This window comes from Ictalurus furcatus, chromosome 6 (assembly GCF_023375685.1).
Source record: "Ictalurus furcatus strain D&B chromosome 6, Billie_1.0, whole genome shotgun sequence".
NCBI classification, from domain to species: domain Eukaryota; kingdom Metazoa; phylum Chordata; class Actinopteri; order Siluriformes; family Ictaluridae; genus Ictalurus; species Ictalurus furcatus.
Genome location: NC_071260.1, coordinates 6,041,212 through 6,060,518, shown reverse-complemented (window position 1 = coordinate 6,060,518; position 19,307 = coordinate 6,041,212). Strand labels below are relative to the sequence as shown.

General features: G+C 37.9%; 1 protein-coding gene across 1 annotated transcript in view; it reads right to left on the bottom strand.

Annotated features, from left to right (window-relative positions):
* Positions 1 to 19,307, bottom strand: part of ranbp2 (RAN binding protein 2) — a 37,690-nt gene that overhangs the window by 2,218 nt on the left and 16,165 nt on the right. Inside the window, exons 13-26 of the mRNA XM_053626318.1 lie at positions 19,150 to 19,287; positions 16,489 to 16,620; positions 16,191 to 16,400; positions 16,012 to 16,095; positions 15,570 to 15,711; positions 15,383 to 15,477; positions 10,082 to 14,687; positions 4,434 to 4,613; positions 4,141 to 4,212; positions 3,442 to 3,638; positions 2,334 to 2,469; positions 1,455 to 1,544; positions 800 to 948; positions 68 to 341 (exon numbers count right to left, since the gene is read on the bottom strand). Of these exons, the coding sequence (XP_053482293.1) occupies positions 68 to 341; positions 800 to 948; positions 1,455 to 1,544; positions 2,334 to 2,469; positions 3,442 to 3,638; positions 4,141 to 4,212; positions 4,434 to 4,613; positions 10,082 to 14,687; positions 15,383 to 15,477; positions 15,570 to 15,711; positions 16,012 to 16,095; positions 16,191 to 16,400; positions 16,489 to 16,620; positions 19,150 to 19,287 (6,505 nt within the window). The remainder of the gene's footprint in view (positions 1 to 67; positions 342 to 799; positions 949 to 1,454; positions 1,545 to 2,333; positions 2,470 to 3,441; positions 3,639 to 4,140; positions 4,213 to 4,433; positions 4,614 to 10,081; positions 14,688 to 15,382; positions 15,478 to 15,569; positions 15,712 to 16,011; positions 16,096 to 16,190; positions 16,401 to 16,488; positions 16,621 to 19,149; positions 19,288 to 19,307) is intronic.

Here is a 19,307-nt window from a genome sequence, read left to right as displayed (position 1 = left end):
TCAAACTTGACAACACACTGAAGAATAATATACTGGAATATCTGTACAATATCTTCAAGAGTTCTACCTGCATAGTCGTTAGCCATCCACACGAGTGCGTTAGTAGCGTTGTTCATGGGTTTCAGCTCCATCTCCTTGGTAATGGTGTGGTTAGCACACACCTTTAAGATCTGGTCACGCCTCATCAGGACACGATAGACCTTTTTCAGTGGGTGGAAGAGGATCTTCAGATCACCAACTCCACGCTCTTTCCACTGGTTTAAATCACGATCCCATCTGAACAGTTTTGCCCTCTGCTTGAAAAGAATCTCCTCATCTTCTTCACCAGACTTCACCTCAACCTGAGAATGGAAAAAACGTGAGGAAGTTTCGTGTACATGTATATAACTATACTTATATCTATACTTATATATAAGTTTATATATGAGTTTAAGTTGCGTTAGCAACTTAAACTCAAAGCATCTCAAAAGCTAACATCACAACATTTAGAATGTTTTCGTGTTTTTATTTGATTGCAGCAGGACAAATTTGATTTCTTATTAGGTCCTTCTGAATCAGACTCTAAGCATGTGAGTCTTGTTGAAAATTCATGTTCCAAATGGTTTTGGCAGAAAATCATTCCCGTTCAAAACAGGTATAAACCAACAGGATTTGTGCTACCTGATTTAAACATAGCCTTTCTGTGGGCACGTACAGAAACGTGTACATGCAGCTTATCTGTTTCAATTACATTTTAGCTGATCCAGTATACAAATAATTTGTGGGTTTGATCCATAAATTTGCTTGGATATAAACACACCTCAGGTAAGGAAACAATGGGCTCAAAGTGAATGTCATTGTTAGCAACATCTTCATCGCTGGCCGCCTCGTCTTCATCCTCATTTCGCGAAGCTGTTGCAGTGGTGCTAAAGACTGCTCTCCCAGCATTTTCCCAGGAGAAGTCTGAGTCTTAAAAGTAAATAAAAGATTCTGTGTTAAAAATTTGCTTCATTTAGTTCTGCAGAGTGTAGATTTCCTATTTATTCAAATGTCACAGGACCAGAAGATGAGAATCTCCAAATATTTTTTTTTAAATGAGATTTTAGAGGTATTACAATAGTCAAAACGGCACAAATCAAATTTCAGACTTGAATACAACAATGTCAAATTCCTGTGTGTAGATCATTAGGGAGATGATTTGAAGTGTCAACTTTTTATTCAAGCAGCTTATAATATAAATGAATTAATGATTAAAATGTCTGCTTTTCATGTGCAGGACAAGGCTTATGCATATTCTACCCTAACGAACAGCTTCAATAATGGCAGTGTAATTTCTTTTCTCTCTCTCTCTTTTTTTTTTTTTTTTAAACCATTTTCAATATCTGTATTTTAAAAAGTTTTTGGGAAAACGCTTTAAGTTGTGAAATCCTAATTGTCACATGCAAAACTAAGGAAACTAATAAATAAAAGCCAACCTTTTTTTTTAAAGGCAAATTCCCCAGATTTCTTTGCCAATTCTGCAAATGTAAATGAACTTGGAGAATCAAATGTGAAAGCAGGAAGACCTGTGGGAGGAGAAAAAGAGATATTAGAACAAACTGCCATAAAGGTATACTAGTGAAATTTTCACACACACACACAAACTTTAAATCTGTACCTTCCTAAAATTTCTGTGATAGAAACAGGTTTTTCCCCCCACAACATGACATTTCTGAGTGAAACAGCACTTTTGGGCACGTTTTCTTTGGTTGTGAAGTTTTGATTTGGTTGTAAAAAATGGGTCGTCCAAAACAAACACGGACTACAAGGACTACAGATTGGTTAAATATATAAATATACAAACATTTAGAAGTCCTGTCTTCAGCTCTTGGGTTCCTTTCCTATGCAAGTCATTAACTCAATATGAGGAGTAAATTATAACTAGTAGTATTAACTATTCATGCAGAATGTGAGCCCTCAGTGTGTACTGTGGTCATGATCAAGTATATCACACACACACACACACACACACACACACACACACACACACACACACACACACACACACACACACGTCTAACTGCATAGAAGCAGGCTTTCTTTACTCCATACTTCCAGACTACACACCATCCACACCTGTTCATCTCAGGTTAGGCTCAATGATTCACCTGTTGTATATGCACGTGTGTGAGATAAACTGCAGAATATGGAAATAAATGTTTTAGTTGTTACTAATGATTATGTACATGTTATAAAAATAAACGCAAAAATTATGAAATCACTATACAGACTGCTTAGGTGTTAAACGAAATAGTTTTTGTTTTTTTAAGTTAATGAAAATAACTGGTCAGTACTAATATTCCTAATAAATTTACCTTGAGTGGTATTTGAGTCAGTTGATGTTTCAGCTTCGTGGGTCTTTGTAGAGAGGTCAATAGGACTGCCATTATCAGCTGTAGCAGGCTGGTCGGAGGAGCTCTCAATGGTTTTCTCTTGCCTGTTTATTTCACTCTGAAACAAAAGACTTTTATTAAGCCTACTGAGAAACATGAAACACTGTAACTATTGCTGACATGGTGACAAAGCATGAGCAACTCCAAACCTTTACTGTCTGTTGAGTGTGGTGCTTTTTAGGACTTATTATTGCAGGATAAATTTTTTTGAAAACCATTTGTTTTTACTAAACAAGACCAATGTGAATATGACTTGTTTAACATGAAATGTTTAACATTGTACTATACACCATATGGTCAAAAGTATGTGTGCACCCATCTGTGCTTCTTCCCCAAAATGTTACCACAAAGTTGGAAGCACACAGTTGTATAGAATGTCTCGGTGTGCTGTAGCATTACAATTTCCCTTCACTGGACCCAAGAGGCCCAAACCTGTTCCAGCATCACAATGCCCCTGTGCACAAAGCGAGCTCCATGAAGACATGGTGTGTGAAGGTTGGAGTGGAAGAGCTCAAGTGTCCTGCACAGAGCCCTGACCTCAACCCCCTGAAGACATTTGGGATGAACTTGCCTCCTCACCCACCAGTACCTGGCCTCAACCTCACTAACGCTCTTGTAGTGGAATGAACACAAATCCCCACAACCATGCTCCAAAATCTAGTGGAAAGCCTTCCCAGAAGAGTGGAATGGGATGTTCAACAAGCATACTGTGATGGACAGTACACACTATTGGCAATATAGTGCATCAGTTATAAACCATTAGACATGTTGTCTCCCATTTATAACCCATTAAACAGTAATAAGAATTATTTTAACAAAACAAAGCAAAAATAAATAAATAATAAACAAACAAAAAAAACCAGGCATTTAAATGAACTTAAATTAAGCATAGATTCTGAATCATGGAAGAAAGGATGTGGAAAAATGCTAAAGGTGGTAAAACACAGATGATTTTTTATTTTATTTTTTTTTAAATTAAAATGCACCAATTCTTCTTTATGGTTGTATTTAACACTCTTATGACACTCACCTGAGCTTGCTGGACCTTTTGTAGCTCTGTTCCAAAGTCTTCTGGCCTGTCAGGCTCAGTGTCTGCATCACTACTAGTACCACAGAAGAAGGTGAGAGGCAGCTGAAGGCTCTTGGCCTTTCTCTCCTCCTCCAATGTTGGTTTCTTCTCCCAGACAAGCACACACTCAGGTTCCACTGCATCTCTACTGGCTTGAGCTGTGAGACATTAGACAGTCATTACACACCCAACCCACTATTTAAAACCTAATGTGGTCTGTAATGAGTTACTTCATTGCTGATTCTTCGGCTAAACAGATTTTCAAGGCCTTCTTCAGTGCAAGAATTCAGAGACCTTTGTTTTTGTACACTTTGTTATTATAGGTGTAATTTCAAATAGATTACCAGGTACTACTCATCAACTATCCAATACAATCCCTACCATCAAGCATGGTGGTGGTAGCAGAAGGTAGAATTTCCTGCATGTACGGTACGTGATACTAATGCAGGAAGGAACCTTCTACCATTTAACCTATAATTCATGAACAAACACCACATGCTGGGGATCATGTTTTAGTGATCTGTTAATCGCTTTTCTGTGTGGTTGCACTGTGACTCAAGAAACTCTGAAAGACTATAACTGTACAGAATAAATTGCAGTGAACTTTACTTTTAATCTATATGTTAAATGGATTTATTGCATCCATATGATATAACTTACCAGAGCCAGGTGTGGCACAATCAGGATATAGTTTTCCCTTCAGATTTCTCACAGCAGTCTCATAATCTTCATCTGCACGGTAGAAGTACGTTGAGGTCGTTAAAAATGTAGACATAGCCGATGCAGTAATAAACACTGAAGTCAAAATCTGTGTTTTATGATTCAGTGAAATCAAATAAAGTAAATATATATATATATATATATATATATATATATATATATATATATATATATATATATATATATATATATATATATTTTTTTTTTTTTTTTTAAATGCAGTAAACTCTTACCATCACTACCATCACTCACATATCCAGGCTTATTTTTGTAGATAAAAAACGTTGACGGCAGCATCAGCTTTCGGGAGAGTTCTGCCTGCTCCTTAGTTGGCTTTTGTTCAAACAAAACTTCAATATCAGAGTCATAACTGTCGCCAGCAGTCCTTACGTCATCCTGAGTCTTAGAAGAAACTAAAAAGGACAAAAGTCAAGAATGAAACCTAATGCTCTATGATAAACAAAGGCAAATGACTGCATTAAAGCAGCTTCTGTTTATTTAAAAAATAAATAAATAAATAAATAAATACTTTTTAATAAGCAAAAATTTAGGCAGATGACTTTGAACCATTTGAAGCTAAATTTTCAGTGACACATTCCTGCCAATTACAACACTTAAGACATGGCACTTAACATGCAGTTAAGTGACATTTAACATAAAACAAAACAGATGCTAAATCATTTTCTATAGAACGATTACAGATTACAATATACTGCAATCTGTGGTTACCTTGACAGATATAAAAATATTTACCATCCACACACACATTATATATGTGGATGTTACTACTACTACAGTTTTATATATATATTATATATATATAGCCTATATGTAGAATTAATACCGAAATATATTATACAGTAGCTAGTTCCTGGAAACTAATTTGATCGGTCGAGCGGCATTCCAAGACTATAATTCTTATAACTGCACTGCTATTGATGTTTCACCTTGTGCATCACTCCGCTTGTCTGTGTTCACTACTACTGTTCACACAGTTACTACAGTAGTGTAAGTGACATCAGAAAACATGGCAAACGATACTCTTCAGAAATATAACTTTTCACTTAAAATAAGAAAGGTTGGCAGATGAAGATGACAAATAAGAAGCAAGGTCAATTTCAACAGAAGCACCTTTAACGGGAATGTATAAATAAATGTGAGCTAGCCAGCTTGCTATAAAGTTAGTGTAGCATCCTCAGGCTTTATTGCCGCTAGGTGAGCAAAAATAAACAGAACATTTGGCCATATTGCATCCGTAATGTCACTTACTCTATGTTAATTTCTTGTTTATAGAACTGATGTATAAAAGCAATATCGTACGAGCAAGAGTGCTGTAATACGGCTGAGATTATCTGCGACGTGCAGCCTGCGGGCTGTCACATGGCCAAATCACAGCTGAGCTGATATTCAGTATAACTCACCCTTGCTTGTGCAATATTGCTTAAAATGAAAGAGTATATTTAAGTAGTATGTGTGTATATATTTATGTAGACACACTGGATGGTATAATTATGTCTATATTATATTTAATGTCTAAGAAAGAGTTATGATTTTTACTATTAGTTCATCCAAAATTGCAACACTTTACCAATTATTTTAATTTTTACACATACACACACACACACACACACACACACACACACACACGCAATAATCTTTCATGCACTTCACTAGAAAGACACCTATTTGGTGTAAGTAGGCCTAAAACCCCAATCAGGATAATTTCACTTTTTAATGTTTCCATGTCTCTCTCAGTGTGAGGGAAAAATGCAGTAATCAAAATAAAAATTAATTTAAAAAATAAATAAATACTGTCTCTTCTGATTAAGCTGAAACTAATTTCTGGTAGGGTGTGCATCAATCAGAAATTACTCATCATTGTATAGTTCTGAAACAATAATAAGAAATAACAGGTCTTTTGTCAAGATAATTCCATAAAGAAATGTTGCTAATTAATTGCATTCAGAAATATGTACACACAATAAATATATCCCAACTGGGGCTTTAGGACAAAGCAATAATATCAACATACACAGGGGCAACTGCTATTTCAAAATGGACACAAAGGATATAAAAGGATGCCGATTGTGTTTCAGGAAGCATGTAATCGATGTTAAATAAGTGATGGCACATTTGGCATCAAGCATTGATACACTACATGCTGTTGCATTTCATATATTTGTACATTTGATTAAAAACTCTTTCCAAAATAAAATTCTCATATAGCTACCTAGTCCTCCTTTTACATTACTGATAAATACTGCTCTGCATGTATACCTCAGTGAACTATGCCAAGAGCTTTTGTTAATCACCATCAATGGTTAAGTGAACTGAATAATTGTGTTTTATTGGTAGCATGTTTTGGCAACAGTCAACACTGATTAAATCCAAATATGCTGCAAAGAGCAACGGAAGTTAAAATATGAAACAAGCAGTATAATTAGGAAGAATGTCAATTATCTATCAGAGTTCAAATACATGCAGGTTATTTTAAACATGTGTTATTATTCTTCATCCAGGGTTAAGTAGGTCAGCACAGGCTCGGTGGTGACAGCACAGTGTCCCACGTATCAAAGAACACAACGTGCGGTGACAAAATACCTTGAGGTTCAAACAGGGTAGCTGAGGTGCACGTCCAAAAAGCCATAGGGTTATCTTTAAAAAGCCTAAAATCCAATCCTAAAACACAGTGGATGGCAGGTGAGAAACTAGATATCTGGGACACACTGAGTTTGGTAGCTCCACACAGAAATAATTAACTTCAGTAACTATAGTTTGGGCCTTTGTTAGGGACAGCAAAGCCAGGCATTTACTATAACTGCAATTTCCAAAATGAGTAATGAAACTCCAGAATTATTGGCACCCTTTACATAAATGAGTAAATCTAACTCTATATATAAAAAAAAAAAAATTAAAAAAGGGAAGGAAAAAAAAAAAAATCATGCAATAAGCTTTCTGAGCCAAGACATGAAGACGTGTGTTGTTTTTTTAAACACTATTCATTTTATTTTAAAAAAAAAAAAAAAAAAAACAATTTAATAACGTCCCCTGCAAAGCACTGGTTTTAAATAATCGGCACCTAGATCTACAATTAATATTTTATGACCGCTCTGTAGAGAATAACTGCACTGAGCCTCTTCCTGTAATGTCTAACAAGGATGGAGGCATCTTGGGACACTTAAAGGTATTTCAACTGGTTATGTAATATGTAAAAACGTCATCCATCTTGTGCAGGTCAACCACCATCTTTTGTGTTCATTTAGTTTTTCCGCATGATAACGGAAAAAGGATTTAGTATGGCAATAATTTTACATACAACCTAATAGTATTAGTATCATAAGTGCAAACAAGCACATAGTAAAGGCCTGCAACAGACAATCGAATGAGAGACAAAATCAGAGTAAATGCCTTAAGGCTGTAGAATTGTGGGCATGAATGTCGAGTAGAACTACAAAGTTACTGACCATACATACAGAAGCAAAACTACATAGCCATTTAAAAAAAGCTGTTAGGCGAAGTAAAAATAAAGCAAGGATGCAAGTTACACGTGTGATTATCAATATTTGTTAATTTTTACAATAAAGTTCCGGAAATAACTGCTGATTCATCATCAGTCTGTAATACAAAATCCTTGCAATAACTAGCTGGAAGTAATTTATTGTTTACATATTGCACTTTTCACTATTATTTGCTTTAAAGGCATCTTCTTTATTTTATTCACCTTTAGATATTCTTTAGGGGTGCTGAGAAGTTAAAGTAAAGAGAAGATCATTTGTGCCCGTTTTCATGAAATGTGCCAATAACTCTGAAGTTGACCTCACAGTTGAAGAGACCTTACATTTTAACATAACAGTAAGCAAGCAAAAATCAAACATTCTCACAACGTAAAGAGAATATGTACGTGGGAGTGTCACTCAGGTCAGATCACCAATAGCTCACTTAATACACATCAAATTTCCATCGTTTTAAAAACAAAGGCCACAAAGTCTAATCCTGTTTATACACAATAGAAGGTTTGCTTTCAGAGTAAATTTGCTCATGGAAAAAACGACTTAAATAGTAATGATTAAAAATTAAGAAAAATGCAACAGCCAAGTGCAACTAAGTTACGGTAGCAAACAACTTAAATATGAATTACAGGTGATTAGCAGGCCATCAGACTATACAACTATAAATAGCTGTGCATCACTTTATGCATGTTGAATGTCTCCTTAAGCACATTAGTCACTTTACTTTTATAGGGCATATACCACTCGGTCACTTTATACTCTGCTGCTCTTTTGCCTGTACACCGATCACGGTGTCGCTGCTGATTAGATAGCTGCATGAATGTGCAGGCGTTTCTAATAAAGTGGATGGCGAGAGTACGTGTATACACACACATACACACACACACACACACACACACACACATTTATCACACAGCAAAAAAAAAGAAACATCCCTTTTTCAGGAGACTGTACTTTAAAGATAATTCTGCAAAATCCAAATAAGCTTTACAGATCTCTATTGGAAAGGGTTTAAACGATGTTTTTCATGCTTGTTCAATGAACCAAAAACAATTATTGCACATTAACCTGTGGAACAGTCCTTAAGACACAAACAGTTTACAGGTGGTAGGCAATTAAGGTCAGTTACTATAATTTAGTACACTAAAGAGACCTTTCTACTGACTCTGAAAAACACCAGAAGAAAGATGCCTAGGGTTCCTGTTCAACTGTGTGAACATGCCATAGGGCTGCTGCAGTGAAACATGAGGACTGCAGATGTGTTCAGAGCAATAAACTGCAATGTGAGGGGACGCTTCTTTTTTTTTTTGCTCTATGTGTGTAATATGTATATAAAATTATACCAGGCTGACACTGTTGGGGCCCTTCAGCAGGCATATATAAAATGTATATGTGATAGACAAATGCTGCTGTTTCTATTCCTCCATGCAGGGAACCCTCTGGCTGTGCAAGCCATATTACCTTTCCTGATTTCTGCCCTCAGACCATTGTTGGGACAGCTCAGGCAAGATTTCTCCCCACAGCCCCTGGGCTGGAGCATGGTTAAATGGATGTATTAAAAAATAAATAAATAAACAAATAAATACAACCCCTTCTACATATTGTACTAAGGTGATCATAGACACCAAGCATCTCAAAGAGAGTAACGGCTAAGTGAAGCAACACCGTCAGGCATGTTAGATGCCATGTTAGAAAAGCAGGTAGGTGTCCACAGTGAAGTGAATGGTCTGCAGCACACAAGGGAGTATACGATCCACCCACTTTTTACACAGCAGCGGTCTTAAGTCAATTCTTAAATTATGGATTTATTTCTTTATCGCTTTCTTTTTTCCTTATTCAACATTTCTTTAGTTAATTGTCATTAATATGAAACAACTGGGTTTCACATAAGTTTCAAATTATATGTGTGTGTGCAACTAAAAATTCACAAGCCTTTAAACTCGATGGTGTAATCCATATATAAAACTGCAGTAACTCAACACAATACGTGATTTGAAGCTGATCAATCAAGGTTTAACATTCATTCGTCTACTTGTATGTAAATTTACACACATTTTTAAACTAGTTCATCATACTCTGAAAATTTCAAACCCTAACACCCCTAACCCAATGTTACACAGGTGGGGTCTGAAAGAACGAGAACAAATGGTTTTAGAGCTCACCAATGGTCAAATGTCCCGAAAGACAACAGAGCCAGAGAACAGACAGAACATTTTGTGGACTCAAAAGGCACTGAAGTCATTTGCAAATTCCCTTTTGAGTATACTTTATCAGAATTATAAAGAACAAAATCATCAATAACAATTAATCATTTAAAAAAAAAAAAAAACTCTTATAAAAGGTTATAAGCCTTTACCTTATTAAAATCTCACCTTTTTCTGGCACTTTGAATGGAGATATCGTCTTGCTTTCAGCAGTTTTGGAGCTTGAAGCACTGCCTGATGCCTGATCTTCAGGACTTGCAGGTGGACTAGAAACCATCTGTTTAGAGGATACTGGACTTCCAAAAATTTTCTGCACAGAGTCTGTTCCAAAGACAAACTTGGGGGGAGAGACCACTGTTTTAGAGGTGTTGTGCGGACTGAGAGTCACTGCAGGCGCATGAGTGCTTTCAGAAGGCTGTTCAGTCTTTTCTTTAGTCGTCTCCTCAAGCACCGCAATAGCAGCTTTACCACACAGGGATTTGGGGGAGGTCAAGACTTCTCTAGGGGAAGCAGACACAAGAAGCGTTTCCTTTTCCTGGGCATCCTTGGCTTTCTCAAAAAATTCTTTGAAAGAATTTGCAGTCTCCAGCAATTTAAAGCGCACAGCCAACTGTTCAACCTTTCCTTCTCCTTCAGCAAAATCGAACGCACTCCAGATCCATGCCTTTTCTGATCCTTTCATCGGCTCAAGTTTCATATCTGAGGTTATCCAGTGGTTTGCACATAATTTAAGAACCTGGTCACGTCTCATCACAAGCCTTGTACGCCTTGTATCATAGTTTTGTAAAATTTTGATGTCTCCTATACCTCTTTCTTTCCACTGGCTGAGGTCTTTATCATAGCGATACAACTTTGCTCTGTGGCTGAACACTATCTGCTCATTCTCTTCTCCATTTAAAAGCTCAACCACATCAGGCATTGGCACGACTGGTTCAAAGTACTGGCCATCTCTTTCCTCTTCTTGATTTATTTCTTGTTCATCATCTGTTCCGACAGATGTCCCACTCTGATTCAGCTTAGCTGGGGATTTTGAGGGACTAAGAATAGGCTGGAAGTTGAAACTAAATTTAGTAGATGGTTCTCCAAAACGAAACAAATTTTTTTGCAATGGACTGCTAGCTAGTGGAGAAGCATATACAGATGTATCAGCACTTTCATCATGAATATCTTCTTGTAAATCATAATTACCCCATTCCAAAGTGGGTCCAGTGCCCTCACTGTGGGGTTTGCTAAAGAGTGCTGAGATATCATTTGCTCTTGTAACATCGCTTACCTCATGCTTGCCTTTCATTCCGTCGTAAGTCAAGAATGATTTGAGGTCCTTAAGACCAGATTTCATTTCCTCAGCTTTCTGTATGAGATTTGCTGTTCGGTCTGAATTAGCCAGTTTATGAGGGGTCTGTAGAGGAATATCCAAAAGGAGTCGTTGACACTCCTCAAACTTTTGCTTAAATTCTACTGCAAGTTCTGGAGTTTTAAACTTGGCAGCCAACTGTTCTAATTTGGGATCACCATCTGAAGTGTCATTTGCTAACCATACCCAGGCACGATCTGAGCCAGAAAGGGGCTTTAAGTTCATTGTAGTAGTGATCCAATGATTAGCACACACCTTCAGCACTTGCTCTCGTCTCATTAGAACTCTAAGCCTCCCATTTTGATTATTTTTAAGAAATTTTAGGTTTCCAACCCCCCGTTCTTTCCACTGATGAGTTTCATTATCAAACCTGAAAAGCTTAGCACGTATTGTGTACAGACATTCCTCATCCTCTTCCCCTGTAACAAGGTCAACTTTCTCAGGCATCTTAACCACAGGGTCAAACTGAATATCATCATTTTCTTCAGTTTTATACAGGTCTTCCTCTTCTTGATCAACAGAGGTGTCTGGCTTTTGGCTTTGCAGAAATGAGGTAAAAAGTTGCTCACCAGTCCCTGGAAATCCTTTAAAACTGGGATCCTTCTGGCCAAACTGAAAGTTACCTTGTGAAGACTGTGCCAAGTCTGCAAAACTGGATGCATTCTGCTTTCCTGAAATCAGCGGACAGTCATCATTACTAGGATTACTCACTGACTGGACAGATGAGGCGGATACCTCTTTTTCTCTGTGTTGTTCAGCAATGTTTTTCAGACACATTGAGGCAGATCCACTGTTGGCTGGCTTTGATTCAGAGCCCTTAAGACCAAATCTGGTTAACCCTGGCACTGACAAAGAGAATTTTGAACTGCTTGAAGACGTTTCAACTTGAGTTGTTGGTGTGGTTTCTTTCCTACCCTGACCAAATGGAAAAGTACCAGCTTTAGGTTTCTGGCAAGACACACAATGACTAGATGTGCCTTCATTCCTAACTAGACACTCATCACAATCCCATTGTGCTTCATTTTTTCTGCTGCTACATGGAGTATTACAAGAAACACATTTTGTTTCAGCTGCCTCATTCCTGACCAGGCAGGTATCACAATCCCATTGACCATCTTTTTTGACAAACTTATCAAATCCAGAGCTAATAGAGCTTGCAGACTGTTTGGTGGATTTTGGAGCAGCAGTGGGTTTAGCTTGACATGCAATACAAGTGCTTGCAGAAGGCTCATTCCTCACTGCACATGTGGAACAATCCCATTGTCCTGGTTCTTTAAAAAACTGAGAGCCAAATCCAGACCCACGTGATAAACTTGATGGAACACTTGAAGAGCTGCTGACTTTTTGCATAGAGGAATTTGAATTTTGCTGCAATTTTGCATCACCCTGACTGGATGGCTGTGTTCCAAATTTAAATGAAAAGGGAATTTGGTATTCAAATGCCTTGAAGCTGGCATCATTACTGGCATCCTTAGAACTTTCACCAAGTCCAAAAGTAAATGTTCCTGTTGAGGAAGTAGGAGCAGGAACACTTTTAATTCCCTCAGCTAGTTTAGATTCAGGTTTGGAATCACCACAAGGATTGGGGCTGCTACAAGCAACACATTCTTTAGATGAGGATTTATTTCTTACACTACAGATATTACAATCCCATTCACCATCCTTCTTAGCAAAAAGTGTTTTCAGATCAATATTTTTGCTAGAATCCACAAAGGTAGAAAGCTTGGAATCATTTTCCTTCAATTGATTTGGATTTTGCAAACTCATAGACTGTTTTGTAGTTTCTGGTGCAGAAGTGGTTTTGGATGAAGAATTTGAGGTTTGACATGCAATACAATTGGTTGCAGAAGCCTCGTTCCTCACTGCACACGAGGGACAATCCCACTGTCCTGGTTTTTTAACAAACTGAGAGCCAAATCCAGACTCAAATGAAAAAGTTGGAACACTTGAGCTACTGATTTTTTGGACAGAGGAATTTGACCTTTGCTCAGGTATAGAACGATCTGCTGGAGCTTCCCATTGACCAGACTTTGAATCACCCTTACTGGATGGAGTAACAGTTGTCTGTGTTCCAAATTTAAAGGAAAAAGGGATTTGGGTTCCAAATTCCTTGAAGCTGGCATCACTGGCATCCTTAGAACTTCCACGAAGTCCAAAAGTAAAGGCTCCTGTTGAGGGAGCCAGAGTACTTTTAAATCCATCAGCTGGTTTAGTTTCAGGTTTTGAAGGCTTGGAATCAGTTTCCTTCAGTTCATCTTGAATTTCTGGATGTTTACGAATAGCTCTCTGAGCTTCCTCAAATTTTTGTTTGAATAAAGCTGCTTCATCTGCAGTCTTAAAACGAATAGCCAGCTGTTCTGTCTTTGGCATTTCATCGGCATAGTCTATAGCATACCATACCCATGATTTATCAGACCCAGCATTTGGTTTCAGAACCATGTCTGCAGTGATGTAGTGATTTGCACATATTTTTAAAACTTGTTCTCTCCTCATCAACAATCGATATTTACCTGATGTTTTGTGCTTTAGGATTTTAATAGATCCAATACCTCTTTCTTTCCATTCTTTCGCTTCTGTCTCAAAACGGAACAATTTTGCTCGGTTGCAGAACATTTCTTCTTCTTCCTCCTCCCCAGTTTTTACATCAATCTTATTGGGCAGAGGTACAATGGGCTCAAAATGCGGACCATCCTCATCCTCTTCAACATGGGTGCTGTCATCACTTTCGACACATTTCTCATCACTTTCCTCCCGAGTCACTGGCTTGGTCACATTTGCAGAGTCATATGCTTTTCCAGATTTTCCAAAAAGAGTTGTTTTACCCTGTGTCCCATCAACAAATGAAAAAGCATTTTTATTAGCAAAAGTAAAGACCCCACTATGGCTGGGTGTAGGGTCTTGCGACTGAGACGTTAAGGCTGAATGGCCCTCGGTTCTGGAAGGATTATCTGAAGTCAGAAGCCCCAAGAGGCTTTCACTGTTATTTTTCACCTCTGCAGATGAGAAAGTAAAGTCACCGTCATTAGATTTGAAATTTGAATTGAACTTGAAAGCAGCTGCTGTTGGAGTCATTTGGGAGGCAGATCTGGCCCCAGTCTTAGAGGTTTCAACTGGATTTTGCTGGCCAACGCTCATCTTTAAGTCCACTGACTTGCCTTCACTGCTCTTAGAGGACTGGGCAGGTATTACAGATGGCTTAGTGAAGTACCCAGGCTCTGGCAATGTTGGATTGGTAGATGGTTGAGAAACATTGTGACTGTAATATTCTTCACTGTACGGGGACAGCACGTTTGTAGCTGGTGACTCAAACCTGAAAGGGGTACCAAAAACCTGATCTTGAGGGTACCTGGATACTCCCGTTTGAAGAGGGGATGTATACATATGCGGCTGAGGGAGACGATTCATTCCATAGACGGGTGCCTATCGGAAAGATATGTTAAAGGAATGCTCCAGTTTTTTAACCCAATCTCTACCAACCACTTTTGTAACCTAGTTTTCCATAGACAAGAGTGCTTTTACTTCCATTTTTTACTTATGATGGAAATCTATGGACAGTTGTTAAATTCATTCATAAGTTAAAATGCTCAACTACATGAATTGAGTTGAAAACAGTGCTTACACTCTACCAAGAAGGACCTAAGGATGAAACAGACATGAGAAAGTCTTACTAAAGCTGTTGCCTTTACCCAAATTTCCAAAAACTAATTCTGGTTATTTATGGGTTCCCAAAGATTGTGTGGTATCCATATGTGATCAAGTAGATACGATGGCACCTTAGTGTTTACTTTGAGCTACAAACCCATCCCTCAAAAAACACATCTGAAAGAATAATTTAAAGCTTAATTTTTCTTAATTAACCATCTTTGACTATACTGTAGGTTCTACAAAAATATGTTTTTCACATAAAAGTTTATTCACTTAACCAACAACTGCCTTAAGAGATCCATTATAAGTGTATTCTTAAACAGTTAAGAATATTTTTTAAGTTTGTTTTTATTTCAGGGAAACACGTCTAAATTATTGTGGATGGTAAACTGACAAATTTAGGTTCTGAAACGGTGGTGAAACACTGATGACTTTGGCAATCCTTGTTTCAAGGTCATATGTCTGCCTACCTGGGATGGTGTTACATTAGCAGCAGTGCGAAGAAGGTGCTGTGAATTATATGCAGGGGATTGGCTGTAGTATACTGAAGGACCTGTAGTGGCAACTGAGAAAATAAAGCAAATGTTAAATTAATACACTCTCAAAAGTCAAATAAAAGACATCACACTCAGCTTTAAATAATCTAGTTAGACTGACCAGTAAGTGGCACTCCATGGAGCGATTGCGTCGCTGAAAAGGGTTCCTGAAATGCGTCTGCTGCATAATTCCTTCCATATACTCTTTGAAATGGGGACTCAGTTGACCCAGATGAATTGTACCTCAGATCTTGAACCTCATTCTGCAATGCAAACATTCAAAGATGTACTGCCCTTAGTTATCTTTAAACTTTTAATTATATCCATGTATTAATGTCTATATTTTATCATTTTCTATTTTTCACATTTACCAGACCTTTAACCAAAAGGCTATGTAATGTATACCAAGGGGATACTGCTCAGAAGTTACAGTAAAACTGTGATGGTGGCTTGGCACAGTAATATCCATCATCCCTGTATGGCAGTGCTGTACCACTCCATCTTAATATGATTATTTATTATTTTTTAAAGAATTTTTCAATGAACTGAAGTTGGAAACTGACCTTCAAGGCCTCGACTTTTTGACAGAGCATCTGCAAAATTGACTTCTGATCCTCCACCCAGTGAGGGGGTGTTTTGGGAGAAAACTATTATCAATAACAAAAATGAACACCTTATAATGTAATAATGTAAACAATAAAGCATGCACTTTGAAAAAATAAACACAAAAATACTAATATACCACTGATCTCTTGGAGGGAGAGAGTACACTTTTGGCTGGAGACGACATTAAGAATTTATGAGAAGCAGCCATAGCTGGTCCTGTGAAGGATTGCGGGGTTGAAGTCATTCGAAGTCCTTCATGAACTCCATCTACAGCCTCTCCACTCTCTCCAAGCTGCTGATTGACATCATTGAGCAAGTCCATAATTTCCTCCATTGACACAGGAAGCTGTAATAAAATGTGAAAAACAATCTTAACTTTGTGTAATCCCTGAACAATTACTCAAACAAATTTTGATTGGAATTAGATCCTGGACCTTTTCCATGTCATCTGCACTGGCATGGTAGACCTTTGATAAGTACTTCTTGAACTGATGGAGAAAGTTCAAGCACATGTCTTGAGTTTCCTCAACTCCATTTCCTGCCTCCTCAGAGAGTCTCTGATAGATCTGTGATTGATCAAACAATAAAAATTACAAACGCACGGCTATCCATAAATTACCTAGTTAAACACGACCAAATGTTCTGATGGACAAAAAAACAAGCATATGCAAATACCCTTAATGGAAGCAGTCATGTCAATCACACACACAAAAAAAACAAAAAAAAAAACACTACAGTGGTGTGAAAAAGTAGTTGCCCCATTCTGATTTTTACTGTTTTTGTATATAATCATGTAAAAAAATATAAATAAATAAACCACACAAGTACACTACATGGAAACTGTTGGCTTTTTTTTTGGCATTTTTGGACAAGCAAACACCCCTACATTTATCACACCTTCAAATCCATAAAATTAGAATCAGGTGTTGAAGATTGGGTGCCAGTGATTACAGCCTGCTTAGTGAGTGCAGGTGGAACCTGTCTTATTTATACCCCTCTCATGTCTGGTGTTCCCTTTGTTTTTGAGATGTGTGGTGTCATCATGCCAAGATCTAAAGAGTTCTGTACGGCATTCAGAAAAAAGGTTGTGGATACCTATGAGTCTGACAAGGGATTTAAAAAGATCTCCAAATTATTTGAAATACATCATTCCACTGTAAGGAAAATAATCTACAAATGGTGCAGATTTCAAACGACTGCCTATTTGTCCAGGACTGGCTGTCCCAGCAGATTCAGCCCAAGAGCAGACTGTCTGATGCAAAAAGAAGTCTCCAAGTACCCCAAAATTTCATCACAAGATCTGCTAATAAGTCTTGCAACTGTTGGTGTTAAAGTGCATGCTTCTACAATCAGAAAGAGATTGCGCAAATTTGATCTGCATGGGACGTGTGCCAGCAAAAAGCCTTTGCAATACTATAGTTTGCCAATGAGCATATATGCAAAGACCAGGCCTTTTGGACTAATGTGCTCTGAACAGACAAAGCAAAGAGAGTATTTTGGCCAAAGTAACAGACAACATATTTGGCGGTGACCAATGACAGTTTTTCAGGAGAAGCACCTCATAGCAACTATGAAGCACAGTGGTGGAAATGTTATGGTTTGTGGTTGTTTAACTTCCTCAGGGACTGGACAGTTTGCATTCATTGATTCAACTATGAATTCTGCATCATATCCAAGAGTCCTTAAAGATAATGTTAGGCCATCTGTCTAAAAGTTGAAAAAAGTGATCAGTCACCCATCACCAATGTGAAAAACTAATTGCCCCCTTAAACTTAAAACATATTTGTGCCACCTTAAGCACCTAACAGCAACCAAAAGCTTCAGATAACTGGAGATCAGTCTTTCACAGCAATGTAGTAGAATTTTGGCCCACTCTTCTTTGCAGAATTGCTTTAGTTCAGCCACACTGGAGGGTTTTCGAGCATCTCAACTGGTTCAAAGTCAGGACTTTAACTAGGCCACTCCAAATCTTTAACTGTGCTTTTTTTTTTTTAGCCATTCAGACAGACATGGACTAACTCCTAGGATTTTGGGATCATTGCTGCATAATCCAGTTATGCTCGAGTTTCAACTTGCGGACTGAAGATCGGATATTCTCCTTTAGGATTTTCTGGCAGAGAGCAGAATTCATTTTTCCCCTCAATTATGGCAAGTTGCCCAGGCCCTGAAGCAGCAAAGCATCCCCACATCATCACACTTCCACCACCATGCTTGACCGTAGGTTATTTTTGGGTAATTATGTGTTTGGTTTACGCCAGATGTAACGGGACCCCTGTCTTCCAAACAGTTCCACTTTCAACTCATCAGTCCACAGAACATTCTCCCAAAAGATTTGAGGATTATCAAGGTGTGTTTTCGCCTCACCACTTTTCCATGGATGCCATCTTTGTTGGGTGTCTTTCTGATAGTGGAGTCATAAACAGTGACCTTTATTGATGCAAGAGAGGCCTGTAGTTCCTTCGATGTTGTCCTTGGCTCTTTTGTCACTTCCTGGACGAGTCTTCGTTGTGCCCTTGGAGGAATTTTGGAAGGTCGGCCACTTCTGGGAAGGTTCACTACTGTGCAGAGTTTTCCCGATCCGGAGATAATGGCTAGCACTGTGGTCTTTTGGAGTCCCAGAACCTTTGAAATAGCTTTGTAACCCTTCCCAGACTGATGTATTTCAAATCACCTTCTTCCTCATCATTTCTGGAATTTCTTTCAATTTTGGCATAGTGTGTTACTGGGTAAGACCTTTTCACCAACTTCCTGCTGTTGAAAAAGTTCTATTTAAGTGTTGATTTGATTGAAAAGGGTTTGCAGTAATCAGGCCTGGTTGTGTCTAGTCCAGTTGAACCCCATTATGACTACGAGGGCAAATACATTTTCAACAGGCCCAGTAGGTATTGGATAACACTTTTGCTTCAATAAATAACTATAATTTAAAAACTGTATTTTGTGTTTACTCAGGTTGCCTTTGTTTTATGTTAGATTTTCTTTTAATTTCTGAAACAATTTTGCACGATATACACACAAAAACAGAGGAAATCGGATGGGGTAAATACTTTTTCACAGCACTTACCTTATGTGAGAAAGCAAATAATTAACTAGATTACCCGAGCAAGATGCCAGTAGGAAGAGATGCAGTTGAGCTGCTCAAGCTTTAAGATAGCCTGATCAGTTTTGCCCTCAATGTCAAGAATAGTAGCGAATGCTATCATAGCTTCCTCTTCATAGCCTTTAATTTCAGAAACCTAACATAAAGAGAAGGGGG